Source organism: Asparagus officinalis, chromosome 10, assembly GCF_001876935.1.
Source record: "Asparagus officinalis chromosome 10, Aspof.V1, whole genome shotgun sequence".
Lineage (NCBI taxonomy): Eukaryota > Viridiplantae > Streptophyta > Magnoliopsida > Asparagales > Asparagaceae > Asparagus > Asparagus officinalis.
Genome location: NC_033803.1, coordinates 70,004,676 through 70,017,509, shown reverse-complemented (window position 1 = coordinate 70,017,509; position 12,834 = coordinate 70,004,676). Strand labels below are relative to the sequence as shown.

Genomic DNA, 12,834 nt, shown 5'->3' with positions numbered 1-12,834 from the left:
TCTTATTAATAGACTTAATGTGCTTTCATTTCCATCAATCTGTGGTGGAGCAGTTGAAAAACATATTTAATGATGAAAAAGCTTTGCAAAAAGCAAGATAATGGCTGAAGTAAAATCAAAAGGAGAGTAAGAATTAAACCTTAAATTTGAAGAGCTGCTTAAGTTGGGATTGGGTCTCTCATTGAAATAGTAAGCAAACAAATCCTTGATTCCATTGTAGATCCTTGAATCTTACTGAAAACATGGACAAAAGTAAAAGATATTGGAGTCGTTGAAACTGTTGTCCTAGCTTCTGTAATTGCAAGAACAAAATAAACCAAAAGGATGTCAAATGGAAAAATAGAATACAAACTCTATAAATAACTCAAAATTGACTAATTTTAGAATAACAACACTCAAAAACAATTTTTCAGGTAACCAAGTGGAAAGTATACATTGCTTGAGAAGCTAAGTAAACTAATGGTTTCTCAAAGCTTGTCTTTGGTTCATTTGAAAGCAATTTGCACCCTTGCCATCCATATATAGTTGATTTTCAGAAGTTGATCCATCTGTCAAGTTCACTAAAGCACTTGAGGAGTCCATTAGGGGAATTTGATAATATGCCTATCTGATTTGGCGATGAATTAGAGTTGGCACCAATATTCCTTAGAATAGAATTGGCCGAATGTAGCAATGAATGTCCAGCTGCAAGTTATAGATAATTATAAGATTTATTTATTCCAAATAAACATGTTAATTGAGTTATAACAAAATAGTCTGGAAAAAAGTGGATTAAGCTTTAATTGATAAGGCTGCACATACTAACAATTCATAAAACTTGTAAACTCTTCAATAGATATTCTCTCTTGTAATGCATTTTTTTCTAACAGGAAAACTAAAAAATATTGTCTTACACTTACCATTTGAAATATCACTCATGGGTGTTCCTTGACTCATTCAAAGTTTGCACCCTCTTGTTGCATCTAATTCCTATGGTTTCATTAAAAGCATCATTTGTGCCTGAATAAACAATAACAAAGTAGTAACATAACAGGACAACTTGGCATTAAGATGTAACGTAGATATGTAGTTTGGGGACTGAAATTGTTCTCCAATATCCTACAAAAAAATTTTAAGAGTAACATGTCTTAGTAGCTCTATTTTATACCTGCCCTTTTTTTAGAAATATAATTGTTACATTTAAAAAAAAGAATCAAAGTAGAATACTACCTAATTATTTTCAGAACTATAATCGTTGAATTTAAAACTAAAGGAGTCAAAGTTCAGTAAGCCTAATTTGAATTATAAGTGCTCAAGAAAGATTCTATAAGCTTCTAAAATTGTTCATGTTATATACTTAAGATAAGTCATTTTCCATAATTAACGAATACTAATACTCAAATGAGTTATTATGTTGAAGATAATACCTTTTCAGTTTTATCAAGCCGCTTCATAGATTTACTATAGTTTGGGGATTGCAGCTGTTCTCCATGGCCCTACCGAAAAAAAGTTAAGATTAAAATGTCTTAGTAGATCTTAAACATGCCTTTCATAAAACAGTTTTTGTTGCATTTAGAAATTAAGGAACTAAAGCTTAATAATACCTGTATTTTTTTTAGAACTATAATACGTTGGCACAACCACCTTCACATATTCATGACAATAGTCACACCTAAATTTTCCCCCAAATAAAAATTACCTGCTCATACTTAGACTCAAGAGATAAGACCTGATCTATGGAGTCTAGTCCAGTTTCAGCAGCCATCTTTTGTACCTACAAACCATGAGACCAAAATTAAGCTATCTTTTCAAGTTTGTGAGTAAGATCAAAAGCTCAAAGAATAATTCGTAGCATAGTAAGTAATATAAAAAAATTCACGATCTTGGCATTGGGATCGATCTCATGCTTCACCTTCCCCTTCTTCACGATCTTGGCCATCACATTCACCCTCCTCCCCCTCCTCAAATCAAAACTCATCGCTCTCGATCCCCCCAAAATCCTAAGAGGCACTCCGATCACTCCACTCCTCGAGCTCCGTAGGAGATTCGAGACCGAAGCCCTGGAGCCAGAGGAGAACGCCGCAAGCGAAGACATCAGGGGGGGAATCGAGCTTCGATCTGCGGGGGCTAAAAAAACCCTAGAAATGGGGATCTAATGAATAGAGACAGAGAGCGGCATTGGAGAAATCGAAGACTCCAAGCGGGGATTGCTGCTTCTGCTGCTGAGGACGACGATGATGATTTCTTGAGGCGTTTGAGCTTAGGTTTGGGGATCGGCGATTGTCTATACTCGGGGATCGGAAGGCAGAGATCGTTTGCGATGATTTCTTGAGGCGATTTTTTTATCTCTGACGAATGAGGGTCGGGGTGAGAATTATTGGGGGTGTTTTGAAATTTAAATTTTGAGCTGATACAGATATATGACAACAATGATTTGAAATTGGGGGAGATTCGAATTTCAAATTTTTAGCTGTGATTTAAAATTGTGGGAAATATGTCAGTGGAAGGAAGTGGGCTCCACAATCAATTACTGTTCAATTTACTGTAGCATGAACAGTGATTCTCTGGTTCTCCCTTTTGTATAAAGGAATAGATTCCAAATTAACAACACTCAAGTTTTTTTCCCCCTTTTCCAGTGACTCAGTTTTATTCTCTCCAGGTAAGAAATTTCTATTCATCCAAATTATGAATGCCTTCCAAGTTATATTTGTTTAATAACTGTAACATAAGTGCTAATTTCTTTTCATATTCAATCCTTCAAGTGTGTTACTTCTTCTAATATATGCTTAAACCAGTTTATCACATTTATTCACTTTTTTACGAAACCTTTGAAATCCAACCATGCAACGCTCATCTTTGCTTGCAATTTGAATGTCGGGTTATGAGATATTTGGATTTTGTGGTGTTTGGTTGGTAATTTTTTTTTTAAAGTATGAAGTTCAAGATGTTTATCTATAATACATCAAATAAATAGGATTATTGATAATGAACCTAAATATAGCTCCAAAATTTATCAAGGTAAGCAATTAAACTTGTGACCGTCTAATTTTCATGGTGCTTTAAAGAAGGAAATTTGGGCAAGTAACCTCACAAGCACGAAGGTTAATGAAGACTAACCAAAACCGAGAAGAAAAAATTGTGAATAATTACGAGCGAGATAAAATCATATTTAAGTCATTTGATGGACGGACATCAGAACATTTGGAATATGGGATATGGAATATGAAAAGTGTTCTGATATGATTTGTACTACGTGCTTCAAGCATATGGAGAATCTGGAGGGAATAAAAACATTGGCGTACAGACCAATTATCACGGTTAAAATCACGTTTTTCCTAGTTGATGAGCAATGTTTCTGATGCGACTTTTTCTTAATCTTTATGCATCGGATATGAGTCCTACAAATAATTATTGTCCTTTATTTGATCTATATGCATATGATTAACGACCCATATTAAGACGGAGCCTTTCATTTGAGTTTCATGATTTATTAGTTCCGTACAAACATGAACCTTCTGCGTACTTTACTAGAAACATTACGGAAACCTCTTTACTTATCCAATCCTTACACTTTTTCGGCACGTTCTTCTTCACTAATAACATACACAAAAATAGAATATCAAGAGGACTCAAAACCAATATTTACATTCGACAAGGACTTCCATGTAAATTTCGCAGGGGGCTCGAACGCGTACTATATAAAGCCCGGCACATCTCCAGGACCGCGAAAATAATCGCCATTTTTAGGTTTTAGAGAGAGAAAGTGAGGGAGATGAGAGGGCTCAACGATGGCGGAGCTTCTCCTTCGACGGATCCGGCGGCGTCTTCGTCCTATGGATCTCTCGCGATATTACAGAATTACCCTCTGATCTCAGCTTTCGCGGCCTTCGCCATTGCTCAGCTCATCAAGTTCTTCACTTCTTGGTAATTCCTTTCTCCTCTCGTTATACTGTACCAATTTGTTCATGAATCGAGGTATTGGTTGGAGAAATGGGTAAAGAAATGATCTTGAATTCATAGGTTAGGGCTTTGTCGTTCTTGCCGTCGTATTCGTTCAAGATATCTAAATATTATTAGGGTTTTTACATTCGTTGCCCCCAAAACAACAATATTTGCAAATTTGCCCTCTATGTCTAGATACTTGCTAATTTACACGAAATTCTGCAACGTTGAGTTAAAATACTCCGGAAGTTGACTTCTTTGTTAGTTTTCGGACGGTGGAAGTGGAAAGACTCGGGTAATCAACTAACGAATACCCAAGGAATGTTACTTAACATGAGTTTTAGGGTATGCTTTAACTCGATAAGGTACGATTGAGGGTGGTCAATTAGCAAATATCTAGATTTGAGTGGTGAATTTGCAGATATGGTTGATTTGTGGAGTGTTTAGGTAAAACCCCTTTCTGTTAATGTGGGGGTGTTGAGTGGCATGAGGATGCATTCTTGGATAGATTAATGTGAGTGGTGCATCTGTTATCTTGCAGTTTTGATGAATTTCTCATTAGTATTGTGAATATTCTTGTCAAGAATACGGGAAAATTTTGAACATATATCCCACAGAAAAAGAAAAAGAAAAGTGAACTAACTTATGTGACTTGATCCCATTTCTGTTCTGCGAATAATAGCTGCTGCTGTTCCAATTTCTAGCTTTTCATTTATCTTGCTTGAAACTGAGAGAGAAATGAGATTTCTGGGTTCTGAGTTTTCAACTTAAATTTCAAGTTGAAATCAAAGTTCCGTCTTTGTCTTAAGAGAATATTATATATGCAGAACATGTTTTCAGTCATGTTTATCTCGCTCTGAAGAAGTCAATTATATTTATGATAAAGAAATTAACATGCATGTATAATCCCTCGTTTCTCTAAGATTTTAATGCTTTCCCCTAACTTGCAGGTACAAGGAAAAACGTTGGGATGCAAAGCAACTTATCGGATCTGGTGGTATGCCATCATCCCATTCTGCGACAGTGACAGCGCTTGCTGTATCCATTGGGTTCCAAGATGGCTTTGGTGGCTCAATCTTTGCAACTTCAATGATATTAGCATGTGTTGTAAGTAATTCAACTTTTCTAACTGAACTACACTTATATGCACTGATCGGGTTTTTGATAAATCTGCAATATGTGTCCCCTTATTGCAGAGTTTTTTGTGTGAGAAAATATTGCAGAACCCCTATTTAGACCTATTATCTAGTTAACTTATGAGTCTATGTAAAAGTTGGCAATCGTGATATATTTTTGAGAACATGTCCATCATACAACACATATATTGATTCCTGCCATTTGTACCTGGCTAACTGCAGTTGAAAATACATCATAAAAGCAAACCCTTCACTTACAATTTGTAAAAGAAAATTGATGGTGTGACGTCACATATTGGACAAATTTTCATTATTTTCCATACATTTTTGTTGGTTTTCAGTTAAAATACGTACGAATAATTTTTATAAAATTTTATATGTAAATTGTAAAGTTAAATAAGATAATATAGGGCATGCAGCACGTCCATTTCTTTGTGCGGATGAATATGTAGTATATACTTCTCATTTGCACCGCTTTCTGGCAGGTAATGTATGATGCTTTTGGAGTTAGATTACATGCTGGAAGGCAGGCAGAGGTAGGTTTCTTACATCACAGAGTTAGTAACTTTGGTCTGCTTTTGCTTAACCACATCATTGTAAATTGATTGATTGATTCTTATTCACCATCAAATCATAGGATTTACATATTCCTTCTACTTTGAACAAGATAAGTGGAGTGGACACTGTACATGTAAATTGAACTAAATGAGTGTTTTTGTCTACATGGCATATGGCCGACCAACTAATCGGTTTTCAATTTGATGTAAACCCTCTTTTCTCGGACAACATAATTGAAGCTGAGTGTGATGTGTATGCACAAAAATTGAATGCCTATCTCAGAAGAATGAAGGGAATACATTAAAACTTTTGAAACATGGAAAAATTCATAATATTGACTACTGTTACAGAGTTAAATAGGTACGTCATGATTGTCATCTAAGTATACTACTGTTACAAAGGTAAATAGGTATTCATGATTGTCATCTAAGTATTTACCCCCCATCACATTGGAGCTATTGAGACTCCTCGAGTCATGAAAGCTCCAAAAAATAATATAGCCAGGTCATTTACGGCCAGCTTTATGTTGACACTACCAGTTGGTAATTATTTACTGGCCAAGGCAACTAAGCAATAAGGTTTTCGACTGCCAGTTATTCCGGAAGTCCTAATCCGTCATTCTGGTTATGCTGATCTAAAATGATAATATTTACTATTGGAGAAGTGAAAGAAGAAGTGAGAAAACAGACAAGACGTTATAATCTTCGTTGAGAATCTTGCAAAATTTCTGAGGATAGCCCAAAGATCCAAATGGAATCACATTCCCTAATCTTAAACTCGTGACCTTTGATTGTATCATTTACAATGAAAATTTTGGCAAACTTATAAACTGTATGCAACTGTTTTCATAGGCATACTTAACTATAGCTCAAAATCAAATCAAAGTAATATGTCAAATGAATACTGAAGCATCATCATGCGTTCTTGGTTTTGGAACGCACTAATTACATCTTATGTTTCTTTTACAACATGGATTTATATTTAATTTCTTTGCACGGTTATTTATTACTTACATTGTCTTGTTGTCTTATGATGATCTGAGCTAAGACAATAAGCTAATAACCAGCATTCTGAGTTTCAAAATATAAAAGCTTATCATATATTGCCTTCACATCCAACTTTTCTTATTAATACTTTGTTTGTTGCAACTAACTGAGATGGTTTGATCCATGCCCATCATCCTCTTATTCTAGTTATTATGGTTGGTTTTCAGGTGTTAAATCAAATTGTATATGACCTTCCAGCAGAACATCCTCTTGCTGACTCAAGACCACTGCAGGAACTTCTTGGTCATACCCCTCCTCAGGTCTTCCATTTAATGTTTTTTTTCTTCCCTTTTCTTATCTCTCATGGATGCCAGGGTTTCACATCTAGATTACATCTATTCCATGCATGCATAGCAAGTGGAAATTGTTGCTGCTTTAGGCCTTTTAATTTGCAAAATTACGTGGGAGAATCTTGATTCTCTTGTTAGGACCCCCAAGGTATTGAGAAAATTATATTACTGCTGACAAACTAATGGCTAAACCTATATAGCAATTTCTGTGGAGAATTTTCCATTGGATTGAAAGAACTCTCAATGTAATAGGGATAGGCTATTAACTTCCTGAGATATTCCATCCCATCCTTCTAGTCATCTACATTTGTCATGAACAGTGTTTTCAGGACGGTACTAATCACTGACCAGAAAGATGGGACATTGATTTTCTTCCACGTCAACCATGATTCATATTGGTTGAACCTGTTTATATAGGGTCATTCTTAGGTAAGCACATAGTTGATATAGATTAATATAGCAACAGCTGTCAAAAGTTGCGACGTATCGTCGGCTAGTGGGTTCTACGAAATATGGTTTGTTTGTAGGCACAACTTAGTATTGCTCTGTGACAATTTTCTTGAACTTCGAAAGACAACCCTTATTGTTCTGTTCCGTTCACGAAATAACCCGTTGTTAATGTAGTTGATATCTGGCCATGTCTATTCATTATCTACCAATTTTTTTCAGATATATTGTTAAAGGTTGGTCGCTAAGACAACAGTTTTCTTCTAGTACATTGTCTTGCAAGCATATGAGTTGTCTGAACTGAAATACGGTACAATAATGCACTGCAACTGTACCGCATTATGATCTTTTGGATTGAATTTCAGCCCCCTTTTCATTATTTTTCCAGGTTATTGCTGGCGCAATTCTTGGGGCAGTGACAGCCTCCATTGCACACTTGATCGGCAAACTTTGATTTGCACCCTTGATGGAGGAAGGACAACATTATGGATACATCTTGAATGCCAGTCTTTCGTCAATCCAGAGCAGCGCCAATGCAAAATTGAGATTCTTCGGTTGTGGAAAATCCTAGGCATGATATTTGCATCCAAATTTCCTTTGATCTGAAATCATTGTATTGTATGCTATGACCCTGTACATATGTTGTATTCTTTGAGAGAACAGATTCTTTCAACGTCCTTAACCATTTGTTTGTCACGTAGGGGTGCAAAAAAAAATTTCCGCATTCTGGGATAATAATATATGTTAGGATATGGATATGATTACAAATACGGATAAGATCCATATTTGAAATATCTAGATATATGTTTTGCAATTGTTTAAAAGGATCAAGAGATGTTCACCGCAGGTGACCCGGACCCGGACGGTTAGTGGTTTCCAATGTGATTCCCATGTTCTTGGGTTCGATACCGGGCTTGGTCGAGATGTCTTTCTGTATCCGGTTTTAGCGGATACGGATATGAGTTTTTCTTACCAATGTATATCTGTATCTGTATCCATAATTGGTAAACGGATATGGATATGGTAAATATCATATCCGAACGGCACCCAAACCATTTGCACGATGTCTGCTCACTGGAGTAAGTCGGATGCATTCGGTCTGGTAACGAGAAGGTGCAATGGGACATTTACAGCCTGCAAACAGCGGACGACAATCAACTTGCTTGGCTTTGCCTCTTAAAATTGCAATTACCCATGAAAGAAGCTGAAGAATTTGTCTGCCCAGATACATGAATACTCGATACATAACAGGTGCAGGAGTTTTTACGACTAAATACACTGACGAAGTTGATGGTGCATTCTCTGTATATCACTCAGTCAATGATTCCTCAATCATACTAAACTGAAGCCAGTATCTTAAACATAGTCCTCAGCCTAACCGTGCACAGGAAAGACAACATCTAGAAAAAAGAGAGGATCTGATGGCAAATAGATGGTCTGAGGCTTTCCAGTTTGTTGTCGGAACTTGCTGGCATCAAAACTGAATACCTTCATAAGAAATAAGGTGTGAGGACATAAAACTATAAAGTAAGATCCAACAGATTAGTTTTAAATCCAAAATCTAACATCATTCTTAAACGGTCAGATAATATACTTACTCGAGACGCCAACGACGGTTGCCGACTGCAGTACAAACACAAACGTGAAAGATCGAAAGAAGAAGGAAAAAAACCCACTAACAAATACAAGGTTTCTATACCAAAAATAAGGAAAACACAAACCAGCAATAACAAAATAACACCCTTACATTGAACTATATTGTCGTATGGTAATTTACAAGCAGAGTAAATGTTCATGTGCACTACACCAGGCATTTAAGTACATAAATAAGCAAAATAGTTCCTGCCCGCAACATTTGCCTATCGTGTCCAAATGCCAATTCCAAAATCTGTGCTAGAAATGCCATCAAACTCATGTTACATCTCACCATGAAGATTCATCTGGACTGAGTGTTGATTAGGGAACACCCTTAAACGGGTCCATCAATCTTAGATCGACTGGACCGGGACCCAAGATACCCTTTTCTTGGTTGGGATGGTCGACAGCTGCCTCCGACCGTCTTTGCCATTCCTGCTGTTTCGATAAACATACACAAAAGCAACAACGATTTGTTAGATTTGTGGGATAAATGTGGGTTCTGACTAGACAATAAATAGGCTAGGTTTCATAAAACCAACATGAAGCTTCTTTCATTAGAGGAAACTACCATAAACTTTCGAAACTGCAGAGAACTACCATGAAATATTGGAAATTATTGCTAGGTGCTTTAGGATCTGGGATAAAAGTTCTAAACTATTGTTATTTACATCTACCAACCCACAAAATTCATAAGAATAACGTATAAGATGTACAATAAGTCAATAAGGACAAAATTGTCCAAAGCATGTCATGTCTGAAAAAAGTTCATGAAAGTTTCTTTAGTAAGAAAAAACCATGCTAGTTTGTGCAAGAACAAAGTTCATTATAGTGTTGTGAAATTTACCCTAACATATACTTACCTCTCCGTACATGCCATCTCCATCAGGCAACATTGGTGAGAAAATCGGGGGAGCAATATCTGGATCAGGCTTTTGAAATACAAAAGTAGAATACAGACCTGCAGCAGATTGGTGGTGCGTTCAGTATACTGCACCATGACAGAAAATGATAAGCATGAATGTGAAATTAAATCAAGTACCCAACACATCAAATGCACGAATGAGAAGTTTTCCTCGGGGATCCACGAAATGGGGACCATAACTATGGAGTATACCTGCCAGTTGTGCTCTTTGAGCAAAGTCATGCGAATCAGGTCAGCCGGATCTAATAATGCATTCTTCTACTTATTTAAATAAAAAGTAGAAAAAACATGTTAGCCACATCTATCATATGTAAATAAAGTAGTTCAAATTTGCAAGAGTAAACGGAAAGGCAATCAGTAAGATGCACTTTGTTAGACCCTTTAGTTTGTAAACAAAAGAAAAGAAAATAGTCTGAAAACTTGGTAGTCCATAGAAGATTGAAGATTTGGGCTGGTTTGCTACTTTGTGCAAATGAAATCCTGACAACATATTGGTTATGAGTAAAGACATGGTATCAATTTGCTGATTCCACCGGCAGCAAAACCGCATTACGTGTGCATGTGCATGTGCATGTTTGGATGTGCGTGAGCATGACTGAGTATCCACATGCGCATGTTTATGTGATTATCAAGCTTGCTGGTTTTTAGGGAAGCAAAAGCGTAGAATATATGTCTCATTGTTTTACTAAATTAATATTTACATAGATTTTAGTGCAGATGTAATTTCTTTAGGACATGTTTTCTGATAACTTAATATCGCTAAGATTTAGTTATACCTCTTCAAATCAGACACCATCTCAAGTTTTGAAGCTCACGCAATCATCTTTATGTACTAAGATCCATAGAGAAGGAATCAGAAAGCTTAAGCGTTGGTATCTTCCACATTTGGATATCATACAGATGAATGTTATTGGATTTGAGGTGATGGTTCTGGGTTGAACCTCTGCAGTTCAGTCATAAGATATCTGACAATTATATCATGTTCACGTATTGCAGTATTAGAAAACATAAGCCTGACATCAAATCATCAAAATATAATTTGCTAGTACAATGAGCAACAACACAGACAGAATGTCAAAGTTATAATTTAAAAATATGAAGCTGGAAATATTACCGGTTATCATCATAGAACTCGGTCCAGTTTTGTATCTCGACGAATTCCAAACCAGCCTCTCTAGCCAACCTGATACAATATGATGATATCATTGTAAAATCAGTGCAATTGTCATTTCTGAGTGAAATTAAAATGCAAACACAAAAGTAATAAATCTTAACCTGATCAAGCTTGGAAAATGCACCAAACAATGAATTTCAGATGCCATATCATCAGAAAATTTCAGCTGACACTTCTTTCCAAATAAAGGGAATCTGGAGATTCATATGGACATCCAAGTTGAGAAAATGAACAAGGAAATAAGAAATCTAGAAACTATAAAGAAATAAAATAAAATTAGAATTATTAGATTGCTCATTGTCCATACTTTTCTTCCTCGACTTCAAAAGTGATGACATAGTTTTCTGATCTAATACAATTTGGAACCGCATTAGGCTTCAAACCCCTATTGTGAGAAGCTTCAACATTCTTTTGGTACTTTGTCCTGAAAAGTTATCAAGAGTTGTAGTGCAGGAATAATAAACTAGAAGGGAGCTCTCAGGATGATTACAAATCTGATGAAAATGCTAACAAATTGAAAGAGATGTCACTTCACAAGATGGTATATCGTGAAAATGTCAAGTACAAACCATATAGTAGATGAATCCAAAGTAATACCAAAGAAATATCCCCCCGGTCTAAGCAAAGCCGACACATTCTGTAAAAGGCTTCTTGCTCTCTCCTCGCTTTCAAAACAAACCTAAAACAGAATTAATTTCTCTTCAGCTAGAGCTTGCAAAAAACAGCATACACAATAATATCATCAAGATCTTAACTCACCTGCACATGCTGCAAACAGCACACTATGTCTGCGGGGACGCCTTTATCTTGCAAATGCAACTCTAGATTTTCCTGCGCACATTTCAATTAAAGAAAAGCAAACTAAAAAACATCATTATTTTCTCCTATTTTCTCAGAAAAGCTACCATGGTCTATTTACTTCAAGTTGATATCATGAAATCCAAAGTTCACAGTAGTTCCTACTGTAAAATTGTGCAAATTCAGGACAGGGTAAGCGAAGGTAGATGGTTAAAATGCTGATTTAGTTCCGTGCTTCGTACCAAGTAGTAGTACTTGATGGACGGTGGTTCTCTCACATAAATAAAAGTTTCAACTAGTTTTCCGACAAAATAATGAAAGTCAACGTTAGTTTCTTGAAATTTACCCTATAGAATCATTTCTTTTCATGGTACTTTTTATGGCAGTTTTGTTAAAACTTAGGAAGGGAATGGTAAGTGACGGTAAATGAAGTAACTGGCTAATTTACTTTCATGCTTATCACCTAAGTGGCAGTTTTCACGCTAACTTTCCAACATTAAATAATGAAAGTTCATGCATTTTCTTCAAAATTTAATCTTTTTTGCCAAAAAAAGTAAATTGTTAAGGATTTATTCTACTTACAACGGAAGGATCGAATTCGCAGAATTCAGCGGTGTAAGGCTTCAGATCACTCTCCCAAACCTCCCGAGCTTCACTGATCCCAGAAGACGTCTCATCTGAAAAATCCAAACTTTAAAACAATTAACGCCTAACAAATCTAAAACACAAACTTTTAGGGTTTAAGATTAAAAACGCACCGATTCCGATGTAGTGTCCAATGTGAACATCTTCCCACTTATCGATGTCGGCGGCAGGGCCACAGTAGAGATCGCAGACCGTGGCGTAGGGCGAGACAAAGATCTTGATCAGGGCGGACTTCGCGAAGTCGTAGAGGCGGTGGTGG

General features: G+C 36.3%; 2 protein-coding genes across 2 annotated transcripts; one reads left to right on the top strand and one right to left on the bottom strand.

Moving 5' to 3' along the window:
- On the top strand, positions 3,699–7,950 carry LOC109826952 (uncharacterized membrane protein YuiD-like). Its single transcript, XM_020393962.1, has 5 exons — positions 3,699–3,903; positions 4,872–5,028; positions 5,543–5,593; positions 6,829–6,921; positions 7,787–7,950. Exons 1-5 carry the CDS (start codon positions 3,752–3,754, stop codon positions 7,850–7,852), a joined length of 519 nt encoding a protein of 172 aa, XP_020249551.1. The 5' UTR covers positions 3,699–3,751; the 3' UTR covers positions 7,853–7,950.
- On the bottom strand, positions 9,355–12,830 carry LOC109826882 (mRNA cap guanine-N7 methyltransferase 2; the record flags this gene model as incomplete). The annotated part of the gene is made up of 10 exons (XM_020393899.1): positions 9,355–9,471; positions 9,897–9,994; positions 10,076–10,164; positions 11,073–11,141; positions 11,234–11,326; positions 11,440–11,556; positions 11,702–11,811; positions 11,892–11,963; positions 12,513–12,607; positions 12,689–12,830. Coding segments are annotated over 10 exons (1,002 nt in total), but the record flags the coding sequence as incomplete, so codon positions are not given.

What these genes read in the sequence shown, in the direction of transcription:
- LOC109826952 (XM_020393962.1), top strand. Translation starts at nt 3,752, where the DNA reads ATGAGAGGGCTCAACGATGGCGGAGCTTCTCCTTCGACGGATCCGGCG. An exon ending in ATCAAGTTCTTCACTTCTTG is followed by an intron (nt 3,904 to 4,871) that starts GTAATTCCTTTC and finishes CCTAACTTGCAG; the next exon opens with GTACAAGGAAAAACGTTGGG. An exon ending in CAATGATATTAGCATGTGTT is followed by an intron (nt 5,029 to 5,542) that starts GTAAGTAATTCA and finishes GCTTTCTGGCAG; the next exon opens with GTAATGTATGATGCTTTTGG.